At 51.4% G+C, this 16,033-nt stretch overlaps 1 protein-coding gene across 1 annotated transcript in view; it reads right to left on the bottom strand.

The window, feature by feature from the left end:
• Positions 1–1,234: 1,234 nt before the first annotated feature.
• The window catches only part of CABLES1 (Cdk5 and Abl enzyme substrate 1), a 107,346-nt gene continuing 92,547 nt past the window's right edge, over positions 1,235–16,033 (bottom strand). Inside the window, exons 8-10 of the mRNA XM_046671607.1 lie at positions 5,570–5,676; positions 4,103–4,310; positions 1,235–2,638 (exon numbers count right to left, since the gene is read on the bottom strand). Coding sequence (XP_046527563.1) covers positions 2,498–2,638; positions 4,103–4,310; positions 5,570–5,676 — 456 coding nt within the window. The 3' untranslated portion in view covers positions 1,235–2,497. The remainder of the gene's footprint in view (positions 2,639–4,102; positions 4,311–5,569; positions 5,677–16,033) is intronic.

The raw sequence follows: 16,033 nt of genomic DNA, 5'->3' as shown, positions 1-16,033 counted from the left end.
CTGAGGAGCATCTGGCCGGGCAGGGCTCCCCACAGACATCTGTGCATGGGGAGAGCTGGAGAGGCTCAGGGCAGGCCTGAGAGCGAGTGGGCCTTGCAAGGGGCCTGAACCTGCTCGCTGTGGTGGTGGGTGGAAGGACAGAGCCTCAGGGTCTTCTAGAACAGTCTGCTGAGTCTCCTTCTCTCCACACAGGCTGGGGCTGCCTCCTCGACTCTCTGCTGAGGCCCAAGGCTGGGAAGTGTCTGGGATGCACACGTCACAAGGGCGGCTCTGGCAGCGACCTTCATCCCCATCCTCCATCTCATGCCCTTTCCCTTCAGAAAGCTCCTGCTGTGGACAGGCGAAAGGAAAGCTCTCGACAAAATCTTTCATCTCAGCCCCCCTCCCAACTAAATTAAGACCAATAAAACTCACTCAACAAATCCACAGGCCAAAATAAAGTTTAAAATTGTTTTTTTTTTTAAATGGACCAACAAGTTCTTAAGTCCATCTCATAAATGCTAAAAACCAAACAAATTACCCCAAATTCAAGAATGTTAGTCTCATTTTCAGACACAGGAGGGATGCAGGCTGCCCTCCTCATGTCTGGGCTGGTGGCCTGTGTCGCCCACTGGTTGTCCCCCCAAGCTTGGAAGGAGACTCAAGGCACAGCGCTGGCAGGGAGCTCTGCAGGCAACTTCTAGGTGCCAGCGGCCCTGCCTCTCAGAGAGCCTGTCCCCTGGCCAGGCACTCCTCAGTGAGCTGAGTGGGCTGGGAACCGGGGGGCTCGTCAGAGAGCTGCAAGTGACGGACCCCAGCTGCTGGGAGAGAACCGTAGTTCAGGCGATGGAGGCATGTGAAGACTTGGTACTTCCTCCCCAATTTGTCTCCTAAACAGCAGGCGCCCCTTAAATACGAGCTGATCTAGCCAGACATGTTCATCACATCCCCCAGCAGAATCACTGTCTTACAACTGAACCCAGATAAGGACACTCGTTAGCAAAATATCTGGGACTAAACGCAGTTCAATCTGCCGCCCCGGAGAAGGCGAGTATCCTGGTTGCTCTCTCCCAACTGCTCCCTGAGTTTCTCCATCCTGTGTGGCTGTCCTCTCTCTCAAGCTCTGCCAACTAAAGCTGTACACACTCAGTCTCCCCACCGCCCTTTCTCTGGGGTGACGTGAGCAGCTCCGGGACTGTGTGTGAAATCTGAAGTGGGGGCAGGGCAGGGGTATGTCTATACAGACACATACATGTACAGAGAAACAATAAAATATTTTAATTCTCTTTTTACACGGCCACAGGCTTTCTTCAGTCAGGCAAACCCTGGTGGGCACCTCTCTCTTGTGGCTGTGAGGTGACATGCCTCAGTACAGGTCATCCCAGTGAGTCAGTACAAGTCACAATTAAAATTCTGCACCGACAGCCCTGGGTATATGGTGATGACAAGAGTCACTGCCTCATCACTCGACTCAACCTCAGCTCAAGACACAGCCTGTCCCAGCCGTCAAAAGCCCCGAAACGCCAATCACGCGTCTTACCCCTATTCTGGATTTTTATAAAACATCTTTCATATATACATATATAGCACAATAAATGTGCTCATCACGCACTCTAACATAGAGCACAGGAACCCACACCACGGAGCGCAGCCCCGGCCGTCTCCACGGTGGGAAAAGTGCGAGGGTGAAATCTGTGCATGCGGTGTGATGGCAGAAGGGCACAGAGCGCCACACGCCATGCTTTGCCACCAACTCATCCATCCCCGAGGACTTGTCTTCTCTGTCCCGTTGGTGGTAGAAGCAGTAACAGAAACGACGTCATTTTCTAAGGGCAAGGCTGTCAGACAATCTGGTACTGAGAGAGTGAGTATTATCCAGAGATTATCTAGAAATAACTACCCAAGGTCAGCCTGGCTCATGACTCCAGGCCGAGGTCTGCTCTATGGCTGGTGGGACAGGCTCTGGGGGCCGAGGGCTGACGCAATCTCTCTCAGACACACACGTTCTCACACTCACTCATCCACACTCTCTAGGGGACAGTGCTCTTCTAACAGCTGATACAAAAATAGATTGGCACGCTCTTTTGACCCAGGGAGGGGGTCTTTTAAAAGCTTTCCCCCAACTTCTGCAAATACTCTTCTCCCCTCTGTTCTAGAATTTCATACTCCGAGTTGGAATGAGTCTGGAGAGAAGGGCCTGGACCGCACTTGCGAGGCTGGGTGTACCGGGAGGAAGACCAGGTGAGGCAGCTAGAAATTCCTGCCAAGCAGAGGGCTGGAGGGGCTGCCGCCACCGTCTGCTGGGTCTCCCCTGCCCTGTTGAACAGGAAGCAGCTCATGGCTCAGCTCGGCTAGCCAGACCAAAGACTCCCTGAAGAGTTTCCCGAGCTGCTTCTACACAAAAACATGTCGACAGGAAGACAGTTGGCTACGATGGGCTCTATCTCTGCATTCCCAGTAGTGAGTGGCACGCTGCCGCGCTCAGAGGAAGTGGTCCCTGGCCCTCCTCGGGCCGGTGCTAGGAGCTCTGGACCAGGCGGCGGTAATGGGGCATGACTTCGTGCTCTGGCAGATGAAGAGCAAATTCCAAGGCCACTAACACCGGGAATTCAAAGGCAATCAGTTCTCGTCTGTTCAGCCGGAACTTCTCTTCCAGTTTCTGCAACAAATTTAAGGAAAACCAAAAGCATTTTAGCTTTGAAATCAAAATACTAGGCTCTCTCCACACGTAGCCCCTCTCTATCCATCAGCCAGTGCATGCGTACAGAGAAACCTGTTATGAGCAAGACCATGGAGGCAGAGAGGGGATCAAAGCTCCCAGAAGAGCCACCGTCAGCTGGGAGGCGCACACGTATCCACGGCTTCACGCAGTCTCTCAATAATGTCACATTTATCTCCATTTCACAGGGGAGAAAACAAGCTCCAGAGGTTCATTTGTCCAAGATGACATGGGCAATAAATTGCAACACTGAGATTCAGACTTAACTGGGGTTCCAACTCTACCTGTGACAACTAGGTTACTCAGGCTTTGAGGTAAGACTAAAAATACAGCAAATCGTCTACAACGATAACCACATGGTAAATTCAGAATCGGGTGAGCGGATTCTCTGCAGTTTGGTCGCAGAGTCCTGGTGAGGTGGCCACACTTTCAGAGCATCACGCAGTCCTTGTGTCTGAGCGGGCTGGGCGCAGAGCGTTGGGCTTTGTGCCCGGGGCTCCCTGCCTGGTCCTCTCAGTCCACTCAGCTGTAGGGGCTGCTGGAGTAGAAATGGGGAACACCCCAGGTGAGGAGCTGAAGGGGGAGGAGGCCTCAGGATGGGATTATGCCCTTATAAGAGGAGACCAGAGAGCTGGCTTGCTCTCCCTCTCCCGGCCATGTGAGGACACGGCGAGAAGGTGGCCATCGCAAGCCAGGAGGGCCCTCACCAGGACAAAGCAGCTGGCATCCTGATCTTGGACTCCCAAACCTCCAGAACTTTGAGAAATAAACGTCTGTTGTTGAAAGCTCCCAGTCTGGTGTTTTATTGTGGCTAAGATACCCCTCCTCTCGGAACCTGAGTAAGAAACTGTCTTTTCAAGGGCAGCTGTCTCCTGATCTGTTGGTTTTATGGTACCCCAAATTTTCTATGAATACACTCTATTTTAAAACAGGCATTCATATATCGGTCCAAAAAGATCATCGTTTCCTTGTTTTGATGGCGCTCTCCTTTAAAAGAAAGGAGATATCACTCAGTCAAACCCACGCTTCTCCCCAAAGAGGAGGCCACCAGGGCTGCAGAAAGCCAAGGTCTGCTGAGCCAATGTCTGAGGGACGCTCTGCGGCTCACACTGCCCACAAGACCCCTTATCAGTACAGTGGCTTCTGCGGCTGTGAGAATAATTTCACCCCCCATGGTGTCTGAAAATGGATTTTTCACTGGGGATCTTCAGTCTCGTCAAAGCGGATCGTCTTTGTATTAAGACAGCCTGAGCTGTGGCATCTGACATCCACTGCAGAAAGGACGACCTCACAGCCCTGGTCTCTGTAACCCACTAAGGATCTGAATTCTCCAACCAGGCTTCTGAGAGACAAATGCTGCCCTGGGGCGCCTGCTCCCCCAGCCATCCGACACGCGCCACTTACATCAATCAAATGCTTGACTTCGTGCTTTTTGAGGTCGCTTCCAATTTTGGCTGCTAACAGCACACAGGCTCCGGCACAAAGCTTCCGGTTCTGTTTGTTCAGCTTCCCCTTGAGGGCGAGCTTCTCAAAGTAGACAAAGGCCATGGCCACCGTGGGCTCCTCGAAGCCGCAGTCCTCCTGAGCCAGCTTCCTCATCTCTCGCTTCAGACTAGAGAAAACAAGAAGGGGGGGGAGAGTCTTGTTAGAACACGGAGCTTCAGGGAACCCAGAGAAAGACTACTCCATCTGGAAAGTTCATTCTCTTTCTCACTCCCAGAAGGGCGACGCAGAAGGGGATGACATCCCTGAGTGAGAAAGTCACACAACGTGTGAGGAACAGACTCAAGTTGTGGGCGCTTTGCACTCTTCTCTGTTGGTGAAGCTGTACAGACCAGGTTGACTCAGGACACACTGAACCCAAGTGGAAGTCTGAGGTTCTCTCTGAGAGAGGGAAACTCTGAGGGGAACTATGGTCATTCCAGAGAGATGAACGAGGAATGAATTAGGTACCTGGTATCAGTTCTGCCGAATGTCAGTCATGTTCATTAACTACAGCAGAAGAGGGGGGAAGCTGAGAGCACAACCACCAGTGTACAAGGAACGCTGCCCAGCAAGTGGCCACAGGGTGAATACTTAACTTTTCTCACCTCTCTGGCTTGGAACATGCCAGAATCAAATCAATCAAATGTCAACCAAATCAAATCAAATGTACTACAATACACATGTGTGTAAATGTTAGCACATATTCCAACATTGTGCTGGTGTACAGTCGAGCCTCCATTACTAGACACACACACACACGCACTGAAATTTCGCTGTCCTGGCACACAGATACCACACCACGAGTCAGCTCCTCTCCGGCCCAGCAGGGCCAGTCCTCTTGACTGTCTGGCCAGCAGATGAGGGTCACCACAAAGTTGATCCAATCAGCTGTTGGGGAAATACCAGCCTGATTTAGCCCTGGCTATTTTGCTGACTGATTAAAGATAGGGCTTGGCTGTTACCTCTGGGCGGACAATTGTGGGTAAAGCATTATCTCAAATCCTATGATAACCAACTCTTTTCTCTTCTGTTTTGTCTACATTTGACAAAGCAGGAATCGAATGTTTCCTATTCTGATTTTTCCATAACAGAAATCCTACTGAACTGGTGAGCTGCCGGTAGCATGAAATTATTCTTTCATTGGAGGAACCCACCCCAGATCCATGTCCACTCGTGTCAAGAGCTCTGCCTTCTGTCCTGCTTCCCTTGGCTCTCACATCGTGGCATCAGCCAGCCAGCATCGGATGAGTCTTTTTGCTGAACGTGCCTGTGTTGCAAGTGCCCAGAACAACAGGAAGAACCCTCGCACAAAGCATGAGCTTAACATGCTGGGGCTGGGCGAGGGGACCGAAGGGAAAGTTCAAGCAGATGCCGATCCTCACGTACCTCCTTATTTTGCTGAGTGTTAACTTAATGTGAGGAAACTTCTCCTTGAAGGTCTCATTCATGTCCTTCTTGAGATCTGAGGGTTTCACGTAGTCGATTACTGTGGTCTGTAAGAGATCAGGCGACACAGTCACTCCTTAAAATAAGGGTCGTGGGGACAATTATGTGCAAGTTATGGCCAATGGACGATGGCCAACATTGCCAAGCAACAGGGAGACCAGCTGAGAGCCACAATGAGGGCTCCACTGAATCCAAGAGCCTGAATGGGGCTGTGGCCTCTGGAGGTAGATGGAAACACATCCCTGCTGCCAGCAGCACGAGGGACACTTAGAAACACCGGCCTCTAGACTGGGAGGACGGGGCCGGCAGGAAGGGGAGTCCTGCCCTCCGTTCCCACATTTCAGCCTGTTGCTCACACAGTGCAGTGTTTAGGGTTTGCATTTGGACTCGACATATCTGGTTCGATCCACACTGGACCATCACTGGTTGTCTGGCTTTCGGAGACTTATAAATGACCCCAAACCTCAGGTTCTACATTTGTAAAAGGAAAACAGTTAACAGCACCTACTTCCTATGGCTATTTAGAGAACCACGTGAGGAGGAAAGTGCTCTGTGAGGTGCCTGGTATACAGCAAGTGCTCAATAAATGTTAGCTAGTTTTTTTTTTTTTTATATTGTGGGAAAAGAGACATAACAAAAAGTTTGCCATTTTAACCATTTTTCTGCTGAGGAAGTTCACCCTGAGCTAACATCTGTTGTCAATCTTCTTCTTCTTCCTTTTTTTTTTTTAATGTGAGCCACCGCCACAGCACGGCCACCGACAGAAGAGTGAGCCGCTGAAGTGGAACACGCCAAACTTAACCACTAGGGCATCGGGGCTGGCCCCATTTTAACCATTTTTAAGTGTGCAGTTTGGTGGCATTAAGCACATTCACAGTGTTATGCAACCATCACCGCCATCCATCTCCAGAACTTTTATCATCTTCCCAAACTGAAACTCTGTCCCCATGAAACACTAACTCCTGATTCCCCCACCCCCCATATCTCCCCCTGGCATCCACCACTCTATGTTCTGCCTCTCTGAATTTGACTCCTCTAGACGCCTCATATGAGTAGAATCATACAGTATTTGTCCTTTGGTAACTGGCTTATTTCACTTAGCATAACACCCTCCAGGTTCATCCATGTTGTAGCAGGTGTCAGAATGCCGTTTCTTTTTAAGGCTGAATAATATTCCATTGTATGGACAAAACATTAGCTATTATTAATAATCCCTTGAACCTTGAGTTTCCTCCTCTGACCCTTTCTAATTCTATCCATCCTTAAAGACCGGCTCCTTTGAGCCCTTTCTGAGTACTCTGGTCTCCCGGCTCCTCTGTGCCTTACAGTGTGAACTCTTCATTAAACACCATCTCTGGCTGGGTCTCGCCAGGTTAGCCTCACCCTTCTTCCTCAGGAGTACACTTTCCAAGGGCTGTGACAACGTGTGATGCCCCTTCTGGCTGGCGACAGGCAAAGCCAGAGAAAGAAGAAACTACAGATTCGGATGAACAGGCCTATTCTCACGGATGGCTGCCGCCAGCCTCTTCTCAGGCAAGTCCATGGCCTTTTCCAGAAGATGCATCAAAGGTTTCCTCAGCGGCTTTAAAATTTAGTGGCTTCCTGTGAACATCTCCATTCAGAAGACACTTGCTTGGACATGATTCTAGAAGAGGCACATGGGATGGCTCTGGTGTCAGTTAACAAACAAGTGCAGGCAGATGGCCAGCACGTCCAGATTCACACGGATCTCAAGGGCACTTTCTTTGCTGCTCTGGTGAATAAAGGCAAACCAAAGCAATACTAAGCCAAGCGATCCCGTCACACTTATTCAAAGCTTTCTCAAATTCTGGGTGGAAGTGGACTCAGTGGGTGTGACACCACACCTGGTCTTTCTGAGCCAGTCAGGAAGCTCTCCCTCAGCTGCCTGGGACGTGCCCATTCTGGGAGCTGCCATGTGTACCTGTGACGTGTTGGTGAGGAGCAGGGAAGCGGCAATGCAGTGGGCAGCACCAGTGTGCAGACACATGTACGCACACACACACGTGTGTGCAGTGCTGCTCTGCCAGACAGCGAGGGCGGCACCCGGGACTTTATGGAGGCCACTCCGCCAAGGTCCAGCAGAGTGGATGCCTCCCCTGGGGCAGCCCTCCAAGACAGGCTTGTTTCCCTTCCTACTTTTAAAACTGCTCATTTCACCTTAAACAAATGTTTCCTCTGGTAGACTAGGATGTAAGACTTTTCATTTAGGAAACAGGTGGGAGAAGAGGGGACCACATCTAACATGTTCACCGCAAGCTGGGCCCGTCCCCAATCAGTCAACTCCTCTGTTTCCTAAATACCCAGCACCTCTCCCCGCCTCCTCCCTCCCTCCACGTCCAGGCACCCTGAACTCCCAGAGATGGCCCGCTCCTGCTCTTCCTCTGCAGAGGAAAGTCACAGTTCGCAACGATATGAGTGGGCTCAACCAAGCAGTACTCGGCCTTTGTCAGGGGCTGAAGCCCCACAAGCCCCAAGCAGGAGTATCTTGGGGGGCAGTCTGGATCCCTCTCTGCGGCAACCACAGCAACTCTGCCTTTTCCTGTCTTAAATGTAGATACGCACAATGTTTCTCTTGGAAGAAGGCTCCCGCTGCCGAAAAAGAAGTTTGCAGATGCATTCCAGCCATCCCACCTTACAGGTGTGGAAACAGAGGCTCAGAAAGGTGAAGGGGCTTGTTCAGACCTCAGCAGGCTCAGGCAGGCCCAGTGCTGGGATCCAGGTCTCCCAACTCACACTTGCACTGCCTTTCTGCTTTTCCATTCTTAATCAGTCTGAAGTGAGCAGGGGAGAGCAGCTCGAGATGGCTGGCAGGTAGAAAGGGTTGGGGCGGTGGTCCGTGGTTCTGCCCTCAGCAGGTCAGACAATTCGGAGAAAGTAGCTTAACCTCCCTCAGCCTCACCTTCCTCCTCTCTCAACCGAGGTAAGAATATCTGATGGGGCTGCTTCATAGCTTTATCTTGAAGATAAGAGACAGCAGAATGTACCTAAAGGACACTGGAGAATTTTATAGAGAGCACAAAAGGGGGAGATGGCAGCAAACAGCCCCGCTCCAGCGCTATAAGCTATTTAACACCCTGTGATAAATTTCTTTCTTCTTCAACCTGAGCAGACGCTGTCCTTCATCACTCAACCATAACTGATGCACACACCTGGCTACTCTGAGTGTTTCCACATAGATATAGCCTGACCACTGCCCACACCTGAGGCAGGTGCCCAATAATACGGTCATTCCAGTCCGTTTGCTCACATCTATTTCGGGGTGAGGTAGGTTCGCTTCCGGGGCAATGAAATGCCTCCAAGGCTCAAGACGGCAGTCAATAATGCGTCAGGCTGAGCACCTTAGGCTGGTGGAAAATGCAAAAGCGGTTGTGTTAGTTTCCTGTGGCTGCTGTGACAAAGTACCACAGGCTGCATGGCTTAAACCACAGAATCTATTCTCTCATAGTTCTGGAAGGCAGAAGTCCAAGATCAAGGTGTCAGCAGGGCCTTGCTCACTCCAAAACTCTGGAGAGAACCCTTCCTTGCTTTTCCTTATCTCTGGGGGTCCCGGGCGTTCCTTGATTTGTAGACACAGCACTCTAGCCTCCGCCTCTGCCGGCACATGGCGTTCTCCCATGTGTCTCTGTTCACAAGGCCATCTGCTCTCTGTGTCCCTGTCTTCTTATGAGGACACCAGTCATATTGGATCAAGGGTCACCCTACTCCAGTGCAACCTCATCTTAACTAATTTATATCTACAAACACCCTATCTCCAAATAAGGTCACATCCTGAGGTACGGGGTTAGGACTTCAACCAATCATTTTGGGGACAAAATTCAACAACACAGCGCAGTGGAGCTTGCTCCACATGGTGCTGCTATGTGGCCTGGCTGTGATCTGAGCCCAGCCGTTCCTCCCAGGCTGGATGCATAGCCGCCCCGCCTGCGAGGCCCCAGCTCTGCCCCAGGCAGCAGGTGCTGGCCCAGGCCTTGGGCTGAGGGAGAACTTTCCATGTTTCTTCTTCCCCTGCCTCCTTTGCTTGTGGAGACAGCTCTCTCTTCAGTCTTGCTTCCCTCTCTGCTTCTCTGAGCTGCAGCTCAGCGGGGAAGAGCCCAGATTCTGGAGCCAGACCCCTCAGCTCTGCCACTCGGCCACTGGGTGGCCTAGTGCCAAGTGCTTAAGCTCTCTGTGCCACAGTGCTTCACCTGGCTTCTCCACTATCCACTTCATGCTGAGGGCTGCAGGGCACCAGGTCTGCGGTGCTGCTCCAGGGCCTACTCACACTCAGTGCACAAGATGCAAAATCAGGGCAGCTGATGGGCGTTCCCCAAAGCGACAGTCTGCTCCCAGACCTTTGCTCAGACAGGCCCTTGTTCACACGCTGCACCTTGAGCACACTGGGCCAGGCTCCAGGTACTGGATGAATCACCCCGAGCCCAGGGCCACTGCTCAGGCAGATTCCAGAGGGGAACAACAGTCCTCACTGTCTTCAGCTCCGGCTCCCACTAAGCAACACTTTCTGGAATATGGCAGCCACAATTCCTCTGCATGGTCCTATTTGCCTTGAGGGAACCTCGTGACAGCCTTTAGAGGCTGGGCCTCCCCACCACCCCGAGAGAGGGTAGTCCTCTTTCCAGGGATGGGGGTGAGCTGAGGCAGTACTGGGAGGCTGGGCTGCAGGAGCGGATCACAATGGGCCCCCAGCCACTCATTCTTTCTGCTTTGAGAGAGAATGAATCAAAAGAGAGGCCAAAGCTTTGCTCCAGCTCACCTATCAGTCTAATTATGTGGTTTACAAGGACTCGCAATGCCTGGGCTTTGCCAGTGCATGCACATTACTATGAATCAAAATGCTAATAAACAGGTTTCCTTCCTGGTCTGGGACAGACTGAGCGACCCTTGTTTTCAAGGCCACCTAATTCCAGCCCATGGGATTTGCCAGATGCAGGGCACCCGGTGGCCCCAGCAGTGGCCGACAGCTGGGCTGGGTGCATGATGGATGGGTAGCTCCAACCGGGTGCTCGTGCTTTGGCAGAGGGGGCTGTTCCTGCTTGGGGTGAGAGATCACGAAGACGCACTTTCTCGTAGCTGCCTGGCTGCAGGGAGCTGTGCGTGCACAGCTGCATACAGGGCAAGAGGGAAGGTCAGCTGGGAGGAGGAGACCATCCGAAGTGCAGAATGTCCAGAGAGATGCAATTCAGAAAGGAGCCCCGCCCGGCCTGCCCCACAGGGCACGGGAGGCAGAGAGAGGAAGGCTCAGCGTAGGGGCTGACACCACAAATCCCCTCTGAGATAACAGGAAATGATGGTAAGACCACAACTGAGCTATCTGGCTGGCAGAGTCTACCACATCTGTTGTGGAGATGCTGAGATATCCTTTGCTTTTTAAAAAACAAACACAGGCTTGACTCCTCAGGAGGGAAAGGGGGTAACCTCCAGTGAACTCGGGCCCATCCCGGCCCAGGGCACCAGACACGAGGCTGTGAGGCGATGGCCTCTCAGGGTGGAGTTGGGGTGCACTGGGAGACAGTGGGCGCAGGTGAGGGGGAACTGAGGCAGTCGGTGTGTGGTGGGGTACACAGGCCCCAATAACAATGCTGGAGAACAATGAGGGGCCCAGGGCCAACAGGTTGCTGGTCTGATCCCAACAGAAACAACCTAAAAGGTACTTCACCTTGGGGCCTGGTGAGGTTTTCCGCCTTCCCCCACTGCCCAGCCTCCGGCCCTCCGCATCTCCTCAGGAATCTTCCAATCAGCTCTGAATGATGCGAGCACGCTATAAACTCTGCTACTGTTCCCCTTGGGGTCAGAGGAGCCCCTGTTGGCAGGAACAGTCCAAAGGAGCTGGGTTCCCACCCCAGGGCTCCCTGTAGCCCAGGAGCCAGCAGGGAGAGGAGGGCAGGTCTGCAGCCTCCCCAGGCCTCGGTTCCTCGCCCAGGAAGGGAAGGAGGATCTCGGACAGGACCTCTGCGGCTCCTCCAGCACCAGGAGGCACTGCACAGTCAGGGCTGTCCTGTCGGACCGCACTTGCCCGACGCCCAGGCTCTGAGCTCAGCTGGGCACCGGAAAGCAGATGTCACCTGCTCACTAAGGTCATTAAGCAGAGCTGTGGCTGGTAACTAAATCAATCTAACCATGAACAGCTGGGCATTTGAGCTGCTCTAGGTATTTAATCCTTTTCCCTAAGAGGACAGTAAATCACAAGGGAACTGTCGGGAAGAGCAGAAGGCCTGCGCAGCCTGGGGCTGCATTTGTTGCTATTTCTACCCCTCGGATTCCAAATGCATAACCTTGGATTTCCTCTCCCCTCGCCCCTTAGGGGAGTTCTTCAGTTTCCATCACTGAAATGAAATAGTTTGCAAATCAAGGAGAGACGCACAAGAAAAGCTGCCTTTGTTGCAGGTTTACACGACCACGTGGATTTACCAGGCTGTGCAAAGCATGCCACAGTTTCAGATATTTGTCAAACATGTATCAGGTACTCCAGAAACCCACGGAGAAGTGTCTCCACCCATTTGAGAGGACTCTGGGTGGATGTGGCCCCGAGTCCACGCACGCCTGGACGGCATGCAGACGCACTCTTAAATCCATGCTTCTTAAACAGTGGTCTCAGAGCACGGGCTGATGAACCGTGTATGGAGGGTCATGCTAAAAATCACCAAGTGATTATCGAATCTGAGACAGATACATGGAAAGGGAGCAGATGCTGTAAAATCCTGGGTAAAATGTAAAGTAACATTCCATTTTGTACTATTTTTACATTTGTAAAAATTGTACTATTTTTTACAAGAAAAATGATTTAAAAAAATCACAATAGTGATGCAAGCTACAGCGTAGATGAACCTTGAAAACATTATGCTAAGTAAAAGAAGCCAGACACAGAAGGCCAAGAGTGTATGATTCCACTGATAGGAAACGTCCACAACAGGCAAGTCTACAGAGATGGAAAGTAGATCAGTGGTTGCCTAGGGCTGAGTGGGTGGGAGGCTGAGGGTGCAGGCGCTTAGTTTGGGGATGATGGAAATGTCCTGAAATTGACTGTGGTGATGGCCTCAGAACTTTGTGAATATACTAAAACCCACTGAATTGTACACTTTAAACAGATGAAGTGTACGCTATGTGAATTATATCCAATAAGGTGGTCACAGAAACCCCAAAACACAAAAACCCAAACAGAAAACAGAACCCACCACAACGCAATGAGGCTTTTAAGGCATTTTAACACTTACACCACAAGCTGGGGGGCCTCAAAGATCCTGCTGCTCAGCATTTGTGCAGGGCCTGGGAAGCCCCAGGGCCCTTTCACGTCTTGGGAGAGCGAGGCCTGGTAAAGGTGTTTCTGTCAGGTTGCATTAGCTTCCTTTAAGAGGGTCTCCCGAATTGAATAAGCTTCAGGCCCCTTGAAAGCTGAGGGCTCTGGGAAGGAGCCTGGTAAGGGAGGGGCCCCCAGGGCTTGAGCTGCTTTAGCTTCTCAATAAACCCATCCTGCAGACAGCTAAGTAAGTACCTATGTCAGCGAGACAGCTTTCAATGAAAAAGAAACAGGGTGGGGAAAGCAGAGTCTACTTGCCCACCACCCAGAAGGCTGGACCAGTCTTCCTTTTATCGAGCCTTCTATTTCCCACCGCTCAGCATCTCGTACTGCACCGAGAAGCTAAGTTCTAAGATATATCCTCACAGCACCGGGGAGATGTGGGGTGAAAGGGGGGCTTTTTCTGAGTAGTTAGACTGTAATATTAAGTAAATAAAAGATAGGCACTTTATCACAGAGACCAATCCAACAGATGTCGTCTCGAGATCTATAAAGCTATAGGTATCAGAAAGGGGGTTCACTGGTTTTCCTTCTGATGTCAAAACAGTCCGAGAGGTTTTTCTTCCTGAGAAAGGAAAAGGATCCAGAAATCCATTCAAATAATGTTAATTTTGTTGGCATTCTCAGTCAACTCTTCCACTTACTTTCTCTTAATTGCTCTCCACACCCATAAAGGGAAAAAAACAAAACCACTACCGACTCCAGCTGCCAGGTTCTAATGACAAATAACTGCTCTCTAGTGAAACTTTAATTACAGGCCAGGCGGTGCGCGGGCAGGAAGCGGCCCGTCCTGACCCGAGGCCTCCCGCCCTCGCTCGGAGCCCAGAGAAACAGCGTCATTAAACTAAGGCCCTACAAGAGCCTGCACGCAGCCTGGAGGTGCACATCCTTTCATGTCCTGTGGTCACCTTCCAGACACCAGAGGGCCAAAACCACAGGGGCGGCTGCACTTTGGTTTTCACACCTGCCCCAGGAATTTTTCTTTAATTCAAAATTTCACCTTTGCCCTTTCACAGTGGCTAACAGTGGGAGTGACCATGGATCAAAGCTAAAAAATACAAATGGAACTATGAATACAAGGCTAATTTTAAAGGGGCGCCACTTAAGCTTTGTAAATAACAGGCTTCTTTCTGAGCCTCAGGGAAACGCTCGCCTGTGGAACCCTCCCACTTTAAGGCCTGTCCTAACCGTGGCAATGAGTGGCCTTTTTATCTTAGGACAAGCATGAAGGAAAATACACAGCCAATATATCCTGAGCGGTTAACATCACCTACACTATGACTCAGAAAGCCTGCTTCTAGGTATCGACCCAAGAGAAATGAAAATAGATGTCCACAAAAAGATTTGTACAAGAATGTTCATAGCAACAATACTAATGATATCCTTAAAGTGGAAACCCACATGTCCACCAACAGGAGAATGGACGATAAAGCCACTGTGGTATATCCATACAGCGGAACCCTACTCAGCAGCCAAAAAACTAACGACTGATCCACACAACACAAGTGAATCTCACAGATGTCAAGTTGTGTGGAAGAAGATGGGCAAAAAAATAAGAGCACACAGTATATGATTTCATTTCCATGAAGTTCCAGAATAGGCGAAACTAGTCTCTGGTGACGGAAGTCAGAAGAGCAGCTGCCTCTGCAGGGAGGGGCGGGAGGCAGAGCGGGACGGGCAGGAGGGAACTGTCTAAGGGGACAGAGACGCTCCATCTCTTGATCAGAGTGGAGGTTACAAAATTCATGGAAGGGCACACTTAAAACAGGTGAGCTTGACTATGTAAGTTACATCTTGAGATGAAGAGAGAAAAACCATAACAAAAAAATCCAGCTGCTGCAGGATTTGATGGGGTGAAAGGACCACAGATCACTCTGAGGGTCGTCTGGTTCTGCAGAGCCACAGGAACATCTCAGACTCTGAAATTCCACAGGGACAGGACACCCCAAAACACCAGACAATAGCCCCTGGTTCTCAGGCTCAGGGCCTCCACTGGGCTGGCCTAGCTTGGGCTGCCCTGGGGGCCAAAGGAAGAAAAGGATAGCTAGCGCAGGACCCCAGAGGCCTTGGGGCTGATATTTAGGGAGGTGGGCAGCGCTGCGCATACAGTCAGCACATAACCGGCTTGCCAGCTCACATCCCTAATTGCCAGGCAAAGGCCAGGCAAAGGGAGCCCTGCAGAGGGGCCGGAGGAGCAGGACCACAGAGGTTCCACACAGGTCTGACGCCTGCCTGCAGGGGGCTCCCTGCAACAATGAGGCTCACACGGCAGCAGGAGCGCCCCAAGCCATGTCTGTCTGGGCAGAGCGCCCACCTCCTGCCTAGGGGCCAAGATGTGCCCCAGACCCTCAACGAGCACCGCCAACAACCTGGGTCAAGTAACCCTGTAGTTCTGTCTGTCCACCTTGGTGGACACGGTGGTCATGGCCTATTAGAAGGACAGCTCCCTGGGCCTGGGTCGAGTTAGGGAGGAGGGTTTATCAGGACCATCCTTCTACAGGCTTGACACGTGTGTGTGTGTGTGTGTGTGTGTGTGCGCGTGCGTGTGTGTGTGTGGAGGGAGGGGCAGTGACAAAGCGTTGATTTTACAAACCTCTTTCACACTTTCTGACTCCTCAGCACTCGCCTTCGATGCCATTTCCTCAGAGGAGCCTTCCTTGAAGTCTACCTCTAACTTCCAACCCTCCCTGTCATCTCCTACGACTTTTCCAGGAGGTTCCCTCCTCACGACTACAGTGATCTGTCTCTTGCTCACTGCCTGACTTCCCACCCACCATGGGGTGGAGGAGGATGGGAACCGGGGGGCTGGTTTGTTCTCCACGGTATAAGGAAGCACCTTGCCCGGTACATAGTAGGGCCTCAATCAATCCTGGCTGAATGGACAAATTCTACACCTGTTAGCCAACACACAAAATAAAGCAAGCAAGCTGACCCCCAGAGCCGTTTGCTTCTGCAAGTGCGATGCAAAATGCATGTGAAACAGCCCAATAATCTGCACCTGCTTCTAGAGTGGACGTCTCCTGGGAGCCGGCTAGAGGGTCCTTATAAAACAACATGTACCTGAGTGTCTTCGAAGAGAACACTGCAAAGTG

Source organism: Equus quagga, chromosome 9 (genome assembly GCF_021613505.1).
Source record: "Equus quagga isolate Etosha38 chromosome 9, UCLA_HA_Equagga_1.0, whole genome shotgun sequence".
In the NCBI taxonomy this organism is placed as follows: domain Eukaryota; kingdom Metazoa; phylum Chordata; class Mammalia; order Perissodactyla; family Equidae; genus Equus; species Equus quagga.
The sequence above is the reverse complement of the archived record's forward strand: the minus strand, read 5'-3'. Positions and strand labels throughout refer to the sequence as shown.